Source organism: Magnolia sinica, chromosome 7 (assembly GCF_029962835.1).
Source record: "Magnolia sinica isolate HGM2019 chromosome 7, MsV1, whole genome shotgun sequence".
NCBI classification, from domain to species: domain Eukaryota; kingdom Viridiplantae; phylum Streptophyta; class Magnoliopsida; order Magnoliales; family Magnoliaceae; genus Magnolia; species Magnolia sinica.
The window spans coordinates 92,853,083-92,870,873 of record NC_080579.1 but is presented as its reverse complement, the minus strand read 5'-3'; the positions used below and the strand labels follow the sequence as shown (position 1 = coordinate 92,870,873).

Sequence of the window (17,791 nt, the reverse complement as noted above, 5' to 3'; positions counted from 1 at the left end):
AAAAGTCAGATCTGTTTGGCTTTACGGATAGTGATTATGCAGGAGATTCAGATGATCGAAAAAGCACATCTGGGTATGTTTTCATGATGGGGACAGGAGCTGTTTCATGATCATCAAAGAAGCAACATATTGTCACATTATCATCCACTAAAGCTAAATTTGTTGCTACAACAGCTTGTGTTTGTCAAGCTATTTGACTAAAGAAAATTCTTAAAGAGCTACATTTTAAGGAGGATGGGCCCACTCAGATTTATTGTGACAATAGTTCAACAATAAAGCCTTCAAAAAAATTTGTTCTATATGATCAAAGCAAACATATGGATGTGAGTTATCATTTTTTGAGGGATCTCACGAATGATGGAGTCATTAATTTTATTTACTGCAGAAGTGAAGACTAGATTGCTAACATTCTAACCAAGCCTCTCAAATTTCCTGCATTTCAGAAGCTCCGAAAGCTACTTGGTGTTTGCACTTCAAATGATTCAATTTAAGGGATGGGGCTTCAAAGTTTGACTCTTATTAAACTGAATGTTATGTCTAAAACATCAGTTTAAGGAAAGGATTGTTGAGAAAATTAGTAATTTGCACGTTTGGGTTGTCCTAGTCTTTAGGATTGTCAGTGAATTCGTTTCTCTTTACCTAGTCAATAGGAGTTTGTTTACCTAGTCAATAGGAATTTGTTTTGAACATTGGGTAGTGCATATTTTCATATTATTATCAGTTATGTATTAGCATTTATATAGACTGTTTGTTGATCAATGAAGCAATGCAGAAAATGTACACCCTCTGCTTTCTCTACTGTTATTGTGTAAAAGCTTCCATCTTACAAATTTTTTGTTTCTAACCGATGGAAGGCATTGGTTGTTAAAAATAGACAGGCATGGTTTGCCATGGAGTGGACGGGTGAGGTTTTTTCTAAACATTTTGTACATAATACGGGAAGACGGGCTGTTATACATAGTCCAAACCTAACACGCTTGAATTTTAAGGCCGAGCACGGCACTTGGTCCTGACACTTCAGCCCAAGTCAGGCCCGAGGCAGGCCAGGACCAATGTCCGATGGACCGAGGCAGCCTCGCCCATAGACAACCCTAGACTCAACCCCCACCCGAACATGCCACCAATGGGCCAGGCCATATAATCCGATTTACACCAAGCGAAATATCAGAATAGAGCTCCTGTCTGTTAGCCATGGGCATTTTTTGACAGGCCCATCAGATGGACGATCTAGGCAGGTCCGTACAAATTTTACGCATTCCTACTAACACCATCTTCTTTTATTAGTAATAGAAGAAACAAGAATTAATACATGTCTGCATGTAGGGAATGTATCCAATGAATGGGCCAGGTCGAACATATAACTTTAGTCCCACAAGGTTGGGTCAGATCACTTGAACCCGACCCAATTACATTTTTCTGTATTGGTTGGGGTTGGCTCTGGTTTTTCCTGAATTTTAAGGTAGGTCAGGTGGGCCATTTGGGTACATGGGTCCTAGTCAAGTTCAGGCCAGAATTCTTACCCGTTTAGCATACAGGCTGGGGTTGGGCTGACCCTGACCCAATACGCTGCCACAATCACTCACCCATACAAGTGCAAACAACACACACCATCATCAGAAGGCATTTGAAGAGCCAGGTGTGATTGAATATTGACAACAAACACGTACCACCAAACCATAGCCATTGCTTATTTTCGTTTATTTCTTTCTCTTGTTCTTTTCAATAAAACTGGAATGGCAGCAAATCTCAGTTTCAGACATTGTAATTACCAGTCATCTCCCAGGCTGAGATTTTAAACTGAGGCAGATGCCGATTTTTAGTTCTGCAGAAATCACAAACAAGAATTTCAACCAGAGGTCATGGGTTCAAGTGCCCATTGTGGTGAAATCCCACTGTGGTTAAGTGTGTGGGTGAGTGTGGTTTGTGTGTGTGTGTGTGTGTGTGTGTGTGTGTGTGTGTGAGAGAGAGAGAGAGAGAGAGAGAGAGAGAGAGAGAGAGAGTTCAGTTCTGCAGAAATCACACATGAATGTCAATCTAGTGATCAGAAAATAAAGACACCGATTTCCTTATCAGGTGTGCTATAGATTTGTCCATGGTCAAAGTCTATTTATGGGATGTGTTCCACCATGTGGATGGGCCACTGCCTGCAAATTGCACGGCTTGGATGATGCTGATTGTCTGCAGTAATCTTCTCTACCATATTTGTGAGACCCACATGATGAATTATCTGAATCATAGAATGTTGTTGTGCCACTTTGCCAATTATAGTGCTTTGCACTGTGGACACGGTAGATTTTTCCCATTTTTTCCTGTTGGATTGATTAGATTTTTCCCCTCAGAGAGAGAGAGAGAGAGCCTGCTGGATTTGATTAGATTTTTCCCCACTGAGAGAGTGCAGAGAGCCTGTTGGAATTGATTACATTTTCCCCCTCTGAGAGAGAGAGAGAGAGAGAGAGAGAGAGAGAGAGAGAGAGAGAGACTGATGGAATCGATTAGATTTTTCCCCTCTGAGAGAGAGAGAGAGAGCACCAGGGTGGGTAGGGGTGGAGGGGTGTGTGTGTGTGTGTGTGTGTGTGTGTGTGTGTGTGAGAGAGAGAGAGAGAGAGAGAGCACGTGTGTGTGTGTGTGTGTGTGAGAGAGAGAGAGAGAGAGGGGTTAATTTACCAAGAGCAGAATCATTAGCCAAAGTTTATTCCTTGCGCCAGCGGTAGTTCATTTCCATAGTTGATGGTGCTGTTGGAAGACATTTATCAGTAAACCAGTATAAAATGTAGAAGAACCAGTTCAGATAAATCAAAAGAGGACAGCATATTCACTACAAGTTGCATGAGCAGTAGCTCTGGCAACAGAACAGGCCCAGGTTGTGGAGTGAAAGACAGTCTTTGAATAGGCCCCTGACACCAGCAGCTCAAAAACTGGGCCTGCCACCTTTTGAGGCTCAACAAATGCCACACTAACAAGAAGTGAAATGATCACATGCAGCCTGCTACTCAATGGCCCAGTGGTAGACTCACGAGAGTTTCAACATGAGGTCATGGGTTTGTGAGTGTGTGGGCACGTGTGGTGTGTGTGAGTGCGTGTGAGAAAAAAAATGATCACGTGCAATGGTTGCATGTTAAAACACAACATTTCTATTTCTGATGACATGTCACTTGTATATAATCCGACAATGCAAAAGTCTACCTAATAAAAGATCAATTAAGCCAAAAACCAGAATGACCCATTCATCAGGCAGGCTACACCACTGAAATAAATGGATAGCGGATGGTCTGACTCAATGAATAGCATGTGGCACACCATGATGAGTGGATTGTTCCGATTCTCTCCCAGCTGATCATCGCAGCATGGTCCATTTTCACAGATCGGATGTTCCACTCAAGTGACACTTCTTTGGAAAATAAAAACATCATATGTTAAAGCTAACATACAACATCATGTGTTCACATAGATATACAATATTTTATGCAGAACTTGAAAATTGCAAAATGAGCAGTTCCAGTGCACTTTGTGAATTTACTCACCTCATGTGGAAATGAGGCACGTGTGCAACATCGGAGTTGCTGATCATGCAATCCAGTGTAGTGCCCTGTCTACAAAAATCAGACCAAACTATCATGCGGCGGTCGATTTCTCTCAGCCTTGAATTTGTTTTATACCTCTCTAAGCCCACCTAATAATCATATTGGTGGGGATCACGCAATGAGCAGCTCTATTTCCCACATACTGCCCCATTCCCACATGTGAGGCGAGTACACTCACAAAGTGCACCCGAGCAACTTAGCACTTCTCTACAACCTTCTAATGCAGGCATTAAGGATATCACTTGCTTGGATGCAAAAGTAAATCAAATCGTAAATATTCAATTAAGTCAGAGAAAATTATCCCCCAAAAAAAGGTGATATTTCCTAGCATTCACAATCCTGCAAATTGCAGTTGTGTTCTTTTCGAGTCTGACAAGTAACCAGAACTGGGAACCCACTTTATTAGAATAACAATTTCAATTCAATTTGATAGTGCATCCAAACGCATCCTGATCTGTTATTACCATCAACGTATAAGATAACATAATCGAAACCATGACCTTACTGTGATATAAGTGGATCAACAAGCATCAAGAACATACCATGTTGAGCGCCGCATGTATTGTTTCCAAGAGTCGCTTCCTGCTTCACGGCCGCCTCCTGTTGCCTTTTCACCCCCAAAAGCGCCACCTATCTCGGCACCATTTGTTGGTATATTTACATTAACTATACCACAGTCACTGCCATGTGGCCTGCATAGTAGTCAAGTGCATGAACAAATATACTGATATAAAATGCATAGGAGAGATCTTCCAAGTGGCATTTGGTAACAAACTAGCAGATGCAATCTCTCAAGATTTACCCAATCCATTTGAATATAATTTCAGGTCTGCGGGTGAAGATTGAGCTACTCAATCCTTGTGGTACAGAGTTGTTTATTTCGATCGCTTCTTTTAGAGTCTGCACAAAAATAGCATCTTTTTTTTTTAAGGAATATAAGTTTTACCATAAACAAAAGAATTTCACTTACAAGTAATACCATGCGTCATGATGCCGTGTGTTTCATACAGGTTCCATGACAAGCGTCCTCATCATGCACATGCCAATCAAGTTCAGGATCAGTACCATTGATCTGGCAGACCACCACAAAAATGGCAATACTCGGAAGTAGTGGTATTCAGCAATCCTGACCAGCTGACTGCAGGCCTATTTGCAATTAGCAATGCACATAGCTACTATAGTCCAATAGCCTTGATTACTATGCCATGGCCCATCCACATGATTCCCAGAAAAGCACTGGCTGACATAGTCCAGTAGCCTTGATTGCTGAACCACAGTCCATCCACATGATTGCCCAGAAAATTGACAGTCCTGAATCTCCTGATCCTCGTGCGACATGAAATGAAGATGTTCCCATGCACGCTTCATGAAACTCCATGAAGCAGCCACTGCCCATCAACATGATTTTCCAAAAGATCAACAGTCCTGATCCTTGTGCACAATTTCCTAAGAACAGGAGCAAACAACACAAACTTCATGGTCGAGCTACCTGAAATTTCATGACGTAAAGAACAGGAGCAAACAATTCTTCTTTCACAACAGGTGCAGTTGGAGAAATCTCAACAATTGTCGGCTGCACAAAGTTCCCCTCTGATTCTATAACAGATCCACCGACAAGGATCTTTCCTCCCTGCATGAATTTCGCAACAGGGGAGTGTGTTCTCAGATGAAAAGAGGCAAAATGCAAAGAAAGGTATATAAATGACACATTAACATAACGAGAACATCTTTTTTAATTGAAACACAACTAGAACATCTTTTTTTTAATTGAAACACAACTAGAACATTTATCCTATGGATCGATTCAGATGCAGACCCCAATTAATTAGATAGGCTTATATGATGATGATGATGATCGATTCAGGTATGTCTTTTGCATAATTCCGTTGTCTATTTCTATTTCCACACAGTTTCCTTTGTTAAGCTGGCAGAAGAATGCACATGCTACAAAACCGCGTTTTTAATATGAAACTGATGGGGTTTGGAAAGACAAATGGAAGTATAATTTTCAAATTTTAATTCTCTGAATTAGGATCAATCCAATGTGTAGTTTCCAGATTCCTACAGCTAAAACCAAGAGACTTGGGTAGAAGCTGAGAATTCTAGAACATCCACCAAGTTCCCTTAGTGAAGCTAGCAGAGAAGTGAGAATGCTAGGAAATCGCATTTTTAATATAAAATTGCATGCATGATATTATATGTACAGGGAAGTGCTCCTGCAGACTATCCATGCACCTAGGTGCATTTATTACACACAGCACCAATAAAATGGATCTGGACTGACCTCTCAAAAGAAAAAAAACTTCAATCTGGACTGTCCTATCAATCCAACGGACCTTTCATAGGCCACTTCAAAAAATCACTCTGATCAAATGATTTCAACCATCTGTACATGACCATTTTTTTATATAACCATCCACATGGATAGTTCAGCTTTGTCTGACTGATTCCTTGGAAACTTAAGTAGTCCAAGTTAGGGCCCACCGAATGATTTATTGAGATCAAGGATTGGGACTATTTTCGTAAGTGATCCTAGTTCACCATTTTTTACGAGCAACCAAATGGATGTTAGGATGATAGGATGACCTGACTGATAGGTGGGACTTTTCAAGGCTGCCCATGAAGACTGTGGCCTTACATCTATAATCAGTTTAGGAGGAATTACAGGTCCTGACTCTCCCAATTTGTACAATAGGATGACAGGGTTTGTGATCCAGACTGTTGATCTGATGGGCCCACCATGGATGGAGACACCAAAAATCCTCCAGATTGGGAGATCCTAGCCATCCAATCTTTATCCAGATTAGAAGATCCCAATTTTGCCTTTATCCGGATTGTTGTTGTTTTTTCCCTTCACTGTCTATTTGCAGGCCACTCATCAAGTGTTAGGATCTTCCAATCTGGAAGATGTCTGGGGCATCCCTTGTCCATGAAGGGGCCCATCAGATCAACAGTCTAGGTATGAACCATGGGCCCCACATGTATGGATTGAAAAATCAAGATCCTATAAGACGTCTTTCCAATAATCCTATAAGAGCTAGAAATAAAGTAATAGCCAGTTGAATCACAATGGTAGGGAAACAAAGATGATATATTTGAAAAATATGCTGATATGCATATAAAGAAGATTGACCGTGCCTGAGATTTTATGACTTGGATGCCTTTCACAAAGTTCTCCTTTGAAGCAGAAGTATGCAGGGGTCCTAGCAAGGTACCTTTCTCTAAAGGATCCCCAATCTTCACTTGCTTGTAAACTCCAACCAGCTGATCAAGTACATTTTGATATATGCTTTCATGAAGAAGCTGTATTCAAAGGAAAACAAGAAAAAAAAAAAAAAATCAACTACAAGAACTTCCATCTTCTTTGAACATTGCAGATTAAGGCTGCATTTGGATAGTCAATTTAAACTGAATTGCAATAGTTCAATTTGATAAAGAGCAAATGACCAAACTGAGGCCAACTGCAAGCCATTCAAAATGAAGAGGGCAGCCCCAAAATTGCAATAACTAAAGTTTTGAGTCCAAATTGCAACACATGGCCCATTTCTATAATCATTCAAAGGATTTACAATTCAGTTCAAGTGAGCATCCAAACACATGCTAGGGGAAACAAAGGTATTTTACCAGCCTACGACATGTCGTGCAACGCTGGCCAGCTGTACCAACAGCGGCAAATAGAACAGAACGCACAGCTAGCTGAATGTCGGCATCGTCCATGACTATTATAGCATTATTTCCACTTAGTTCAAGTAAGCATTTGCCAAATCTCTCGTTAACTGTGTGCTGAACCATTAGCCCCACCTGTACTTCAAAATGTGAGAAGTGACACATGTACTCCAACAAGGTGATTCATGACAACAGCTATGCTAGTAATAACAGCTCAATACGGACAATATAACACAAAGATTCAAGAGCAGACAGCCGGATTTCCATTCCTGAGAAGCAGCATGAGTTAAAAAAACAATTTATTTGAAGATTTGGAGGAAAGATGCTCAAATGCCAATGACCTGTTTGGATGTCTGCTGGACTGCAGATTGAAGGATCCCAAATTACATGCATCTACTACTTGCAGAACTTTTTATCCCCTCCGCTACACAGATTGCATGATTTGCCTTAATGGTTCATCCATGAAAACATCACCAATTTGTAAATGGGATAATAATAGGTATATGACGTATCATAATCCAATTTGCATATTGGCAGCCAGTTGGCTGTCTCATTCACGAAAAAAAAAAAGGGTTTCTAGTTACAATGGATGCATTGTGTGTCTCAAGGATGAGTCAGTGGATCATCTCTTCACCCATTGCATAATGCAGGGATATTTTCACACCGGGCTCGAGTGGGGTCGCTTGTGGGATGCAGGGGCACACTCGGGGTGGGTGCGGCCTACGGAGGAAGTCTTGTGTTCGAGACTCCTCACTGGGGGTGATTAATGTGCATTTCACACCAGGCTCAAGTGGGGTAGCCCGTGAGATGCGGGGATGCACTCGGGGTGGGCGGCCCATGTGATTTGAGGCCCACGTAGGGGGTTCGGCCGAGGTCCTAACCCATGCGATGTGGGGCCTAGGCTATGAGATAAAAGGATTAATTCACCATACTCTAACAGTTCAAGCTTTTAGAGCAAGTGGTTAATTGTCCTGCATCAAATTGGTATCAGAGCAGGAGGTCTCGTGTTCGAGACTCCTCACTGGGGGTGATTAATGCAGGGCCGTTTTCACACTGGGCTCGAGTGGGGTCACTTGTGGGATGCAGGGGCACACTTGGGGTGGGTGCGGCCCATGGAGGAGGTCTCATGTTCGAGACTCCTTACCAGGGGTGATTAATGCGCATTTCACACCAGGCTCGAGTGGGGTAGCCTGTGGGATGCGGGGACACACTCGGGGTGGGCGGCCCATGTGATTTGGGGCCGACGAAGGGGGTTCGGCCGAGATCTTAACCCATACGATGTGGGGCCTGGGCTATGAGATAAAGAGATTAATTCACCATACTCTAACAGTTTGAGCTTTTAGAGCAAGTGGTTAATTGTCCTGCATCATTGCACCTCCTGCATTAAGTTTGGGAAAGGATCCTATCCTCATTGGGGGTTTCACGGTGATGCCACTCTCGATGGTGCAACTCATAAGAGCTTCACACGAAGAGACTTAGTGTTTACCCCTGATCACGTTTCTTTGGGCATTATGGGGTGAACATAACAATCAGGCATTCCAGGATAAATTATGCCAAGCAAAACAAGTTGCATTTGAAGTCAAGAGAGTAATCACGGATTGGGCCGTTGCAGCCAAAGTGCTTGGGGATAATTTTTATTCCTTTCAATCTCAGATGATGTCTTGTCATATTTCCGTATAGTTTTTGGTTTTTACTAAAATTGTGGTATCCTTCAAAAAAATAAAGCTGAAGCCAGAAGGGTACTGGCTGAAGCCAGAAGGGTACTGGTATAGGATGTGAAATTAAGGATTGAAACACCAACTTAATAATTTCAGAAACCTTTGCGGGTGCTGATATCAATGTGGAAGAGGAACTGCTCACATGCAGGTATAAAAGCTAGTGCTAATTAGATGTTCCCTTGAAAAGATGATGATGATGTGTACGCATAAGACATACCTTGGTACTTCCAGTGAAGGAGACGAGAGGAATGCGTGCATCTTTAGCTATTGCTTGACCAATTTCAGCTCCACCACAAAAGGAAGTGAAAATTGCACCTGGTAAATTGTTCTTCTCTAGAACCCCAGCAACTATTTCTGTCATTGCAATAGTAATCAATGGAGTTGTTGGAGCACCTTTCCTGAAGTACATAATGGGGAGGTTAAAACATGATAAGGGCCAAATGTCATAGCTTAAACTTGTAATACCCAAAAAGGGAAAGAGAAGTGTCAAATTCCAAGGTATACAACGGGATTCCAATCAAAAAAAGAACGAGGCCTTTATGAAACATTTTATACACAGTTTCAGTGTAATATTCCTCAAAAAAACTAAGAGATGGTATGCGTGAATACTCCATTGACGAAGCCAACACTGGTAAACATACCAGCAAACAATTCAAATGTAAATAGAGATTTTTAGTTGGAAAAAAAAAAAAAAAACGGATGCATTTAATATAGAAAGGAACTAGTAGTTGTTGAAAGCCCAACCCAAATTGTACACCAAAGAGAAAAGATCCAAAATCCTTTACCAAGGAATATTTACATAGAATGCAAGGCATGTTCAAGTTACAACTTCTATCAAAAAGAAAATAGACAGGGTGTGCAGAGAGATCCATTTTAAAGAGTTGTTCTGTGGGCTTTCGCCCACTTGAAGTTGGCAAAAACTAACCTTAATATTGTGGAGAGCAAGATAATGAATAACTAAGAATTTTGGAAGAAGTAAAAAAAAAAAAAAGCAATCAATACAAACCATTGACAAAATATAGCACCATCCATCATTATTGTGCAAAATGAAAATTATGTCCAAGTGAATCATTATACTAAACCACACTTTGACGTTGTATCAGTTGAGAATACAAACTCAAACTTTTATCATGTTTTGTGTTTATTATTTTGTGAGTCTACTTCCCATTGGATACTCGTCGGAAAATTGGTTGTAATTCCTAGCCAATATAGATGTGCTCAGGTCATCTACTCTAGTGTGGAGTGTGTTAGCAATATAGCACCTTGTGCACCTGGGAGCTTTAATCTCATATGAGTGCCCCAGACCTCTTAATATAAATCTCTTGTATTTTCTCCTTTTTAGTTTCCTTAACAGCATAGCCACCATATTGATAACTTTACCCAAAGGGGAGAGATAAAAAAAGAAACAGAAACAGAAACATATAGACATTCACATACTTACCAAACAACGCAATTACCGCAGACTAAAGCAATGCAGGCATTCCATCCTAGACAACCACAAAATACACTAGTTATGGCATAAGAAGGAAGAGAGTTAGAAGATGAGACTATCAATATATTACAAATTTGGTAAAATAGTTGGCATCCATGAAGATCACTCCATATATTAACTATTCGTGAGAAAACTAATGCGGAAACCCTTCAAGAATAATGACATATTATATTTTGCATTGGAAATGACATAAAAGACGTCAACCTAACTTTCATATGTGAAATGCATTCATCTATTGATAAAGTTGACATAGCATAAGTTTGAAGGATGCCAAAAAAGACTTGGTTGGGGATGTCAATGTGCTGGGCCAGGCCAGGGCACAGTCAACCTGTGCCCAGCTGATAGTATGCTTGGACTCACGTCCAACCTGATAGTAAAAAGCTTGGGCCTGTGCCCTATGCGGGCCAAGTTTTCAGGCCTAAGGCAACTCGATGGAAATTACTCAGGCCCGAGCCCTGCTGGTTCAGCAATTTTAAGCTCAATTTTCAACTATATATTTTTACCATATGAAGTGATTGACAGATGTAATTATTATTGTGACCAACCCTACTAGACCTGACCCAAGCGAGCCAAGGAGACACAACCCGAGCCTTGAAAGATTAGTGGTGGGCCTAACGTTTAGACCCTAGCCCCACCTATCAAGCTGAAAATTCTAGGCTCTAGCCTGACCCATGTGTGAGGGATAAGAAACAAGAGGGGTACTTTTGCCATTGTACATGCATGTATTTCTCTTGTTCTTGTGCCATATGTTATAAAGGACATTTTGTAATTTCACATGACCAAGATTGGGGTGTCACATTTACTCAAAACATGAGAGTTCGTCTGTTTTTTTTTTTTTTCAATTCAAACCGAAACATAGTTTTGTTAATGCTTGATGGTTTCTATGAAAATTGTTAGTTGTCACCATGTCGTGCTAGACCCAAAGACCTGTTGGGTTGGCCCGACCTCCTGAGACCCTTGGACACGAGGGGCATGGCAGATGCGATAAACGTGTGTGCATGTGTGTTGGGGGGGAGCTAGCTGCAGGCCACGCACACAGAGAGAACCACTGAGCAGTTTCGAACGATAGGCATCCCATCTCACTATTTCTAATGCTTTGGCGCACTTGAGCTTTAGATATGCGCCAGTTTTGGCCTCCCATTGTAACATGAGCTGCCACAACTGATGGGCAGAGCGGATGTCACAAAGACATCATGGTTGCCTCCACATGGTTTTTTGTTAGATGGGCTTCTCAAGGGTTGGGTGTGCAAGAGAGAAAATGGTGCAGTCTACTCTCGGAAAAGCAAAAATAATGGAAATACACCATTTGAAGGGCCAGACACATCAAATACTCTTTTTGTTTCAAAATCTCTTGACGACAAATTGCAGGGTTAAAAATGTCCACCGACTTCACACATTATATATAGTAGAAATGATTTCACATCAACTTCTTGGTTCTATGAGTATCATCTAGTCTAAAAAGGTAACATGTCAATTATCTGAAGGTCTACGAAACTTACCAAGAACAGCACATGGGAAGTTGAAAGCTGTAATTACACCTACAATTCCCAGTGGATTCCACACCTGTGGTATACCAAGCAAATGCACACTATCATCAATATCATGCTCATATATGACCATATGATGGTCATAGAATTAAGTATCCATGTACTAAAGCATTAACATGCATCACACCTCCATCATCATATGATTGGGACCTGTTTAGAACAAAATAAAAACCTGGCATGAGAAAAGAGTTGGACAAGATATTCCTTCAAAGGCTATAAAAACTGTCTTAAAACTATCTTTATCTGCCAAAAGCTTATGAAAGGAAATTTGACAATTTTCCTTTCTATAGAAGATTAAATGGACAGAAAGAAGTTGGAGCTCACGTTCTGAAGGTATGATTAATCCACTCAGTTGCCTACTTAACCCAACAGCATAATCACACATGTCGATAATTTCCTGCAAAGAGCAATGCTTCGGGAGTTAGAATCAATAAACAAGGAAAATAGCGTCAAAGGCTCAACATGTTAACTTCAATTAACGAAACCTTGGAAATAAACTTCCGACCTTCTTTTTTTTTTTTTTTTTTTAAAGGTTGATGGGAAATTTTATTAAAGGCCTGCAGCCGAAGCAAAGCAGGGAAAAAAAAAATACAAGGGGAAGAAAAAAAGAGCCTTCCTAACAGGCACCCAAACTAGCACTTAACACAAAAAACAGCCTAGTCTGTAACTGACAACAAAATGGAATCAACAATTGCCTGTAAAGACTTAGAGGTGTTCCGGAAGAATTTCCTGTTCCTTCTGCCCCATAAAGCCCACCACACTACCAGCAGCATCATCATCTATCTCTCCCTACCAACCTTCCCGTTGTGGGCTCCATGCCATGCCCATAAAAGCCGGCATGACCCGCTGCACCTCTAAGAAGGATAGAATGCGATCCCAAACCTTCCTAGTGAAGGGGCAAAAGACGAAAAGATGATCAATGGTTTCAGCATCGCGGCAACACATCCCACACATATTCAGGATGACCACGTATCTTTTTTGGAAGCTGTTTATACTTAGCACTCTCCGCCTGCCCACCAACCACGTAAAAGCTGCCAACTTAGATGACACCCCATAAGGCCAGAAATGATAAGTGTAACCTTCTTGTGACGGAATTTCAGAAGGCTGAAGAAGGTTATAAAAGTATTTAACCAAAAAGACACCCGAAGGGTGCACTTTCCAAACCCAACAATATGCCTCATCCAAAGGGACTACAACTCTAATCTCGCCAAAAGACCTCCACCTCAACATCCAGCATTGCTTAACACATGCAAGTCAGACGGTAAGTAGTGTTTTCAGTGGCGGATAGGTGAGAAGCGCATAATAACCTGCCCTTGGGAGGGGAACAACAACTGGAAATGGCTGCTCATACCCCATAGGTTGAGGAGCAAAAGGAGGAATCCATCCGAAAGGAGCTTGTGTCTGATTAGCTAGTTGGTGAGGCAATAGCTTACCAAGGTGATGATCGATAGCTGGTCTAACAGGAAGTTGGACCCACATTTTACAAATCAGTGAAATCTTTATGCCCAAAACCCCAATTCCAATAGTTATTTATTTGGTACCTTCCAAGGAGCGGGAATTGTCATTCTAACCCTTCTCGAGGGATTCTATCGACAAACACAAAGTTAATTGTTGACCGATATTGGTCATCACCATTTAGCTATTGCATTTATTTTTCTCAATATCCCTCATACTTACTAAAGAGCGTGAATCAAAATGGCTCTTGAAACCGGACCAAGCCGTACAGAAGCAACATAAAAATGACATGGGGCAAGCAACAACAGGAAAACAATATGATGAGTATTGCATTTGAAATGTAACTTAGACCAAGCCGTACGGAATACAGCAACCATAAAAATTACCAATCTACACATATTCACAAAACATGGTCCAGTTGAGACACTGAGAGCTGTCTAGCAATGAAGAAACAGTAACAATTACAAATCTAATTGACAGGTAAAGAATCATACTTGAACCTCCCCTACTCCTTCAGGAAGTATTTTTCCCATCTCGAGTGATACAAGTCTGCCAAGATGCTGCAATTTGACTCTCAACGCTTCACCTATCTGCCTGACAATCTCACCCCTCTTTGGTGCAGGAATCTGAGGAAAGAATTAATAAAGCATATGACAAAACAATGCATTTCTGAGAAACTCACATAACAAATGGTGTAATAAAAGCCTCTAAACAGCAATATTTGATTATTGTAAATCTTATATGGAGATAGAATGTGGTTCCCGTAAGTTAAAATGATAAGACAGGAAAACCCAAATCAGCAGCATGCCTAGTTTTCTCCGAATGTCAGGAGAACTTGAGCTACTTGTAGAAGTAAAGGGCATCCATTTCCATATATATATACATGTGTTTGTGAGAAGCTCTCAAGTCTTTGGACATCCAACCAGCTTACAAACCAGGGATTAATTAACGTTAATAAATATACCGAGCGGAGTTCACTTTGGAAAAGGGCAGTGACCCCACCGTGGTGTTGATGTGAAATCTACCCAACCATCAGGTGTGTCACCCTGTTTTAGGCCCAAAGGCCAAAAATCAGCCCCATCTGTGAGCCATGTGGACCACACAATTGGAACAATGTACAAGGCAAACCTCACCTTCCAAAAAATTTCCCTCGATATGGCCCATTTTAAACACCAATATGCCTGATTTTTTTGCCCAGGCCTAAGTTTTAGTGTGGCATCTAATTATAAGAGTGGATTCAATATAATCATTGCAATGGGCCCTATAGTGTATTTACAGTTGGGCCCTAATCTAAAAAAAAAGGGGCTGACCAGTGATTCCAGTGGGCCACAACAATGAAAATAGTTGGGAGAGAAACGTCCACCCTTGATTTTTACAGGGTCCACCATGATTATCATATTTAATCCACTCCAACCATTAGACACCACACTAAAACTTAGTCCTAGGGCCCAAAAATCAGGCCAAATGGTGATTCATGTGGGCCACACCAAGGGAAACAGTTTGGAGGGTGAGCTTTGCCCTATACACCGTTTCTAATTTTGTGGTCCACCTTTTTTTTTTTTTGAAAGATTAATTTTGTGGTCCACCTTAATCACGGATTGGGATGATTTTTAGGTCTTGGGCCTAACATGGGTGATGCACATGGTGGTCAAGGTGGATTCACATAAAGACCACAGTGGGGTGCACCCGAGCTGGCAACCCCTTTTCCTTCTCTCCCTCTTATTTATTAATATTAATTAATCATCAATTTCTATGCTGGTTTGGCATCGGGCATTCATATTGAAGATATGGATTCCAAATTGCAACTGTGTTACTTTCAAGTAAGGCGCAAAAAACATAAGTACAATCTGAGTGCCACTTCCTTATTACCAGTGTTAAGACTTAAGACACATCATTACTTTTTGTCATTTCCTCTTGATTAAACTGACTGTTTTGCAATTCAATTTACTCGCGCATCCAAACACAACCTAAAAACAAGTAAACAGTTTCCGATTTGCACATCAAAACAAATGATTATCTCACTTGCATCCATATCTTCGCTGCTTCATTGCAAGCTTGCAAGCCATCCTCATAATCTTGAATAGATGCTTCCACTACCTCCGCAATGGGCTGCATTGACACAATGGTTAGAAGATTAACTTCACGGAAATGTTACCTGACTAACACAAAAACAGTAGAAAATACAAGCTTGACTGAAAAAAATCATTATACTTATCTAAGTATCCCAACTAATTGGGGTTGGCTCTCGACAAAATAAATCATGCAAAATAAATGGAAACAAGATTATTCGGCAAAGAACTCAAATCCTATTGAGCTAGAAATGGACCTAATGATGGCATGCGGTAGATGCATTTAGGTATGTGCACTCATGCATGAACATGCATATGAACCTTTTTACATACGTATCTGTGTATTTGCTTTCATTACATTACCACTACAAATTGTATCACGAGCAAATCAAATATATGATCTTTGATCCCATGAAATGTATAATGCCCTTGAGCCTTGAGTCTGTAGAACTGACGGGCCATGCCCGACAAATACTTCTGGAGTGTTGAACGTCACTGTACTTATTGCAGCTGCAACGTCACTGTACTTATTTCTTAACCACGTAGTTGCAGCTGCAACCTAGTGTTAGGATTGTCCAATCTAGGACACTCTCGGGGCATTTTCCATCCACATAGGACCCCATCAACTCGTCACTCTCAATCATTGGAACATGGGCCCCTTGTTCAAACTCAATGGCTAAATGAGCATTTGGATTTGATACCAAGGCAGCAATTTCTCATCACTGCCAGAGAATTTTTTGTGGGCCCACAAGTGTGAGGAAATCCCATCAAGGGAGTAAGCATGTAGCTTGAATCTAACATATGCTTATTGTTAAGTATACAATGGAAAGATGCATTTCATCACGTGGGCCCCACCGCATAGATGCTGTAGCCAAAATGTCAGGTTGTTCCACTCATTGGGAAATGAAACAGATAGCTGGCCTGCCTGATGGATGGGCTAGCCTGATCTTTTGGGGCCAGCGCATATACACAGTGGGGTCCACATGGAGGAGCTTGGCAGTGGCTTTATACATGTGTGGGATTAAAACCTCTGAAAAAATAGCAACTACAGAAACAAACAAGGAATTTCAGTAAAACCAGTTTTCATTTTCAGTGAATAGAATACACCGATGGCGAAAGAAAATAAAAACTTCACACGATCTTGTATTTGCCACCCAACAAGAGAACGATGAACAGCATGATACCGCTCATGTGGGGCCCACGGTTCAGTGACAAAAACTGTTGATCTGGTGGGCCCACCAACGAAACCGGGGAAACCTCGAAAAGATCGAAATATCCTAGCCCTTCAATCGGCGGCCTACAACTAGACTGCTAGGAGAAAGCACGCAGAAGCGGTCCACATCCAACGGGAAACTTGCCAATATCTGAAGGGCTGGGATCTTCCAATCTTAGAAGATTTCCAGGGCATCGCCCATCCATGCCAAGGCCCCATCCGATCAACAGTTTCGATCATCAAACCACGAGCCCCACACGCATGCCAGCAAACGCAACCGCTTCCCAAACATAAGGGGCCATTTTCTCGTCGATCTAAACCGTTGATCTGATAGAACCTACTACGAATTACGCATCCGTAAGAAATCTTCCACGTTAGAAGGTCCTAACACCTCGATTTTTTCGTACTGTTTCATCAAACAACAACATTCAAGGGTTAGGATCATCCAATCTCGAAGGTTTCCCCAGGATCACCTATCGACAGGACGAGCTATCAGATCAACAGTTCCGATCACCGAACCATGGACCCCGCACGTACCAAATTCCTGCAACTCTTCAACTCCACACCACAGAAGAAAAATGTCAGACCTGCTTATTGGAGGGATTAGAGGACGTTATAACGGAGCCGTTTCCTCTCCAGACGCCGCTAACGTAAGAGCCTTGATTGCGTGGACGGAGTCCCAGCTCCGTCAGGAACTGATGTTCCTTCGAAAATCCCATGATTTCTATATGACAAGAAGAATAACAGATCGAGATCGGACTTCAGAGAGAGGGAGAGAAGGAAAATCGATTCACCTTTCTCGCTTGAATGGGGAGGGAAGAGATGCAGCTCTTGCTGCGGGGAAATTATTTGATGCTCTGTAAGTGTATGGCACTTGATACGCAGGCGCTATGAAATCGTATGACGTGGCATGCTTTTACTCAAAACTAAACCGACTTGATCGTGTACCCAAGTCAAAGTCCCAATATAAGAATCGTTCAGATATTCTAGTCACTAATTTGTGAACATTTTGTTCGTTGAAAAATAACCATTGGATATTTTTCTTCTTAG

At 41.4% G+C, this 17,791-nt stretch overlaps 1 protein-coding gene across 1 annotated transcript; it reads right to left on the bottom strand.

Moving 5' to 3' along the window:
• Nucleotides 1-1,664: 1,664 nt before the first annotated feature.
• On the bottom strand, nucleotides 1,665-17,561 carry LOC131251734 (aldehyde dehydrogenase family 7 member B4). The gene is made up of 15 exons (XM_058252649.1): nucleotides 17,329-17,561; nucleotides 15,482-15,568; nucleotides 13,954-14,085; nucleotides 12,329-12,401; nucleotides 12,132-12,154; nucleotides 11,957-12,020; nucleotides 10,407-10,452; nucleotides 9,183-9,363; nucleotides 7,206-7,382; nucleotides 6,720-6,884; nucleotides 5,071-5,211; nucleotides 4,384-4,481; nucleotides 4,124-4,273; nucleotides 2,665-2,733; nucleotides 1,665-1,822 (listed from the first exon to the last, which is right to left on the bottom strand). Exons 1-14 carry the CDS (start codon nucleotides 17,458-17,460, stop codon nucleotides 2,679-2,681), a joined length of 1,524 nt encoding a protein of 507 aa, XP_058108632.1. The 5' UTR covers nucleotides 17,461-17,561; the 3' UTR covers nucleotides 1,665-1,822; nucleotides 2,665-2,678.
• Nucleotides 17,562-17,791: the final 230 nt, after the last annotated feature.

Bases quoted from the DNA above. Each gene is read 5' to 3' on its own strand.
- LOC131251734 (XM_058252649.1), bottom strand. From the start codon at position 17,460: ATGGGATTTTCGAAGGAACATCAGTTCCTGACGGAGCTGGGACTCCGT. The intron at 10,453-11,956 runs GTAAGTTTCGTA...GTGGTTGTCTAG, and splicing joins CTTCCCATGTGCTGTTCTTG to GATGGAATGCCTGCATTGCT. The intron at 5,212-6,719 runs GCACGGTCAATC...AAATTCATGCAG, and splicing joins TCCAAGTCATAAAATCTCAG to GGAGGAAAGATCCTTGTCGG.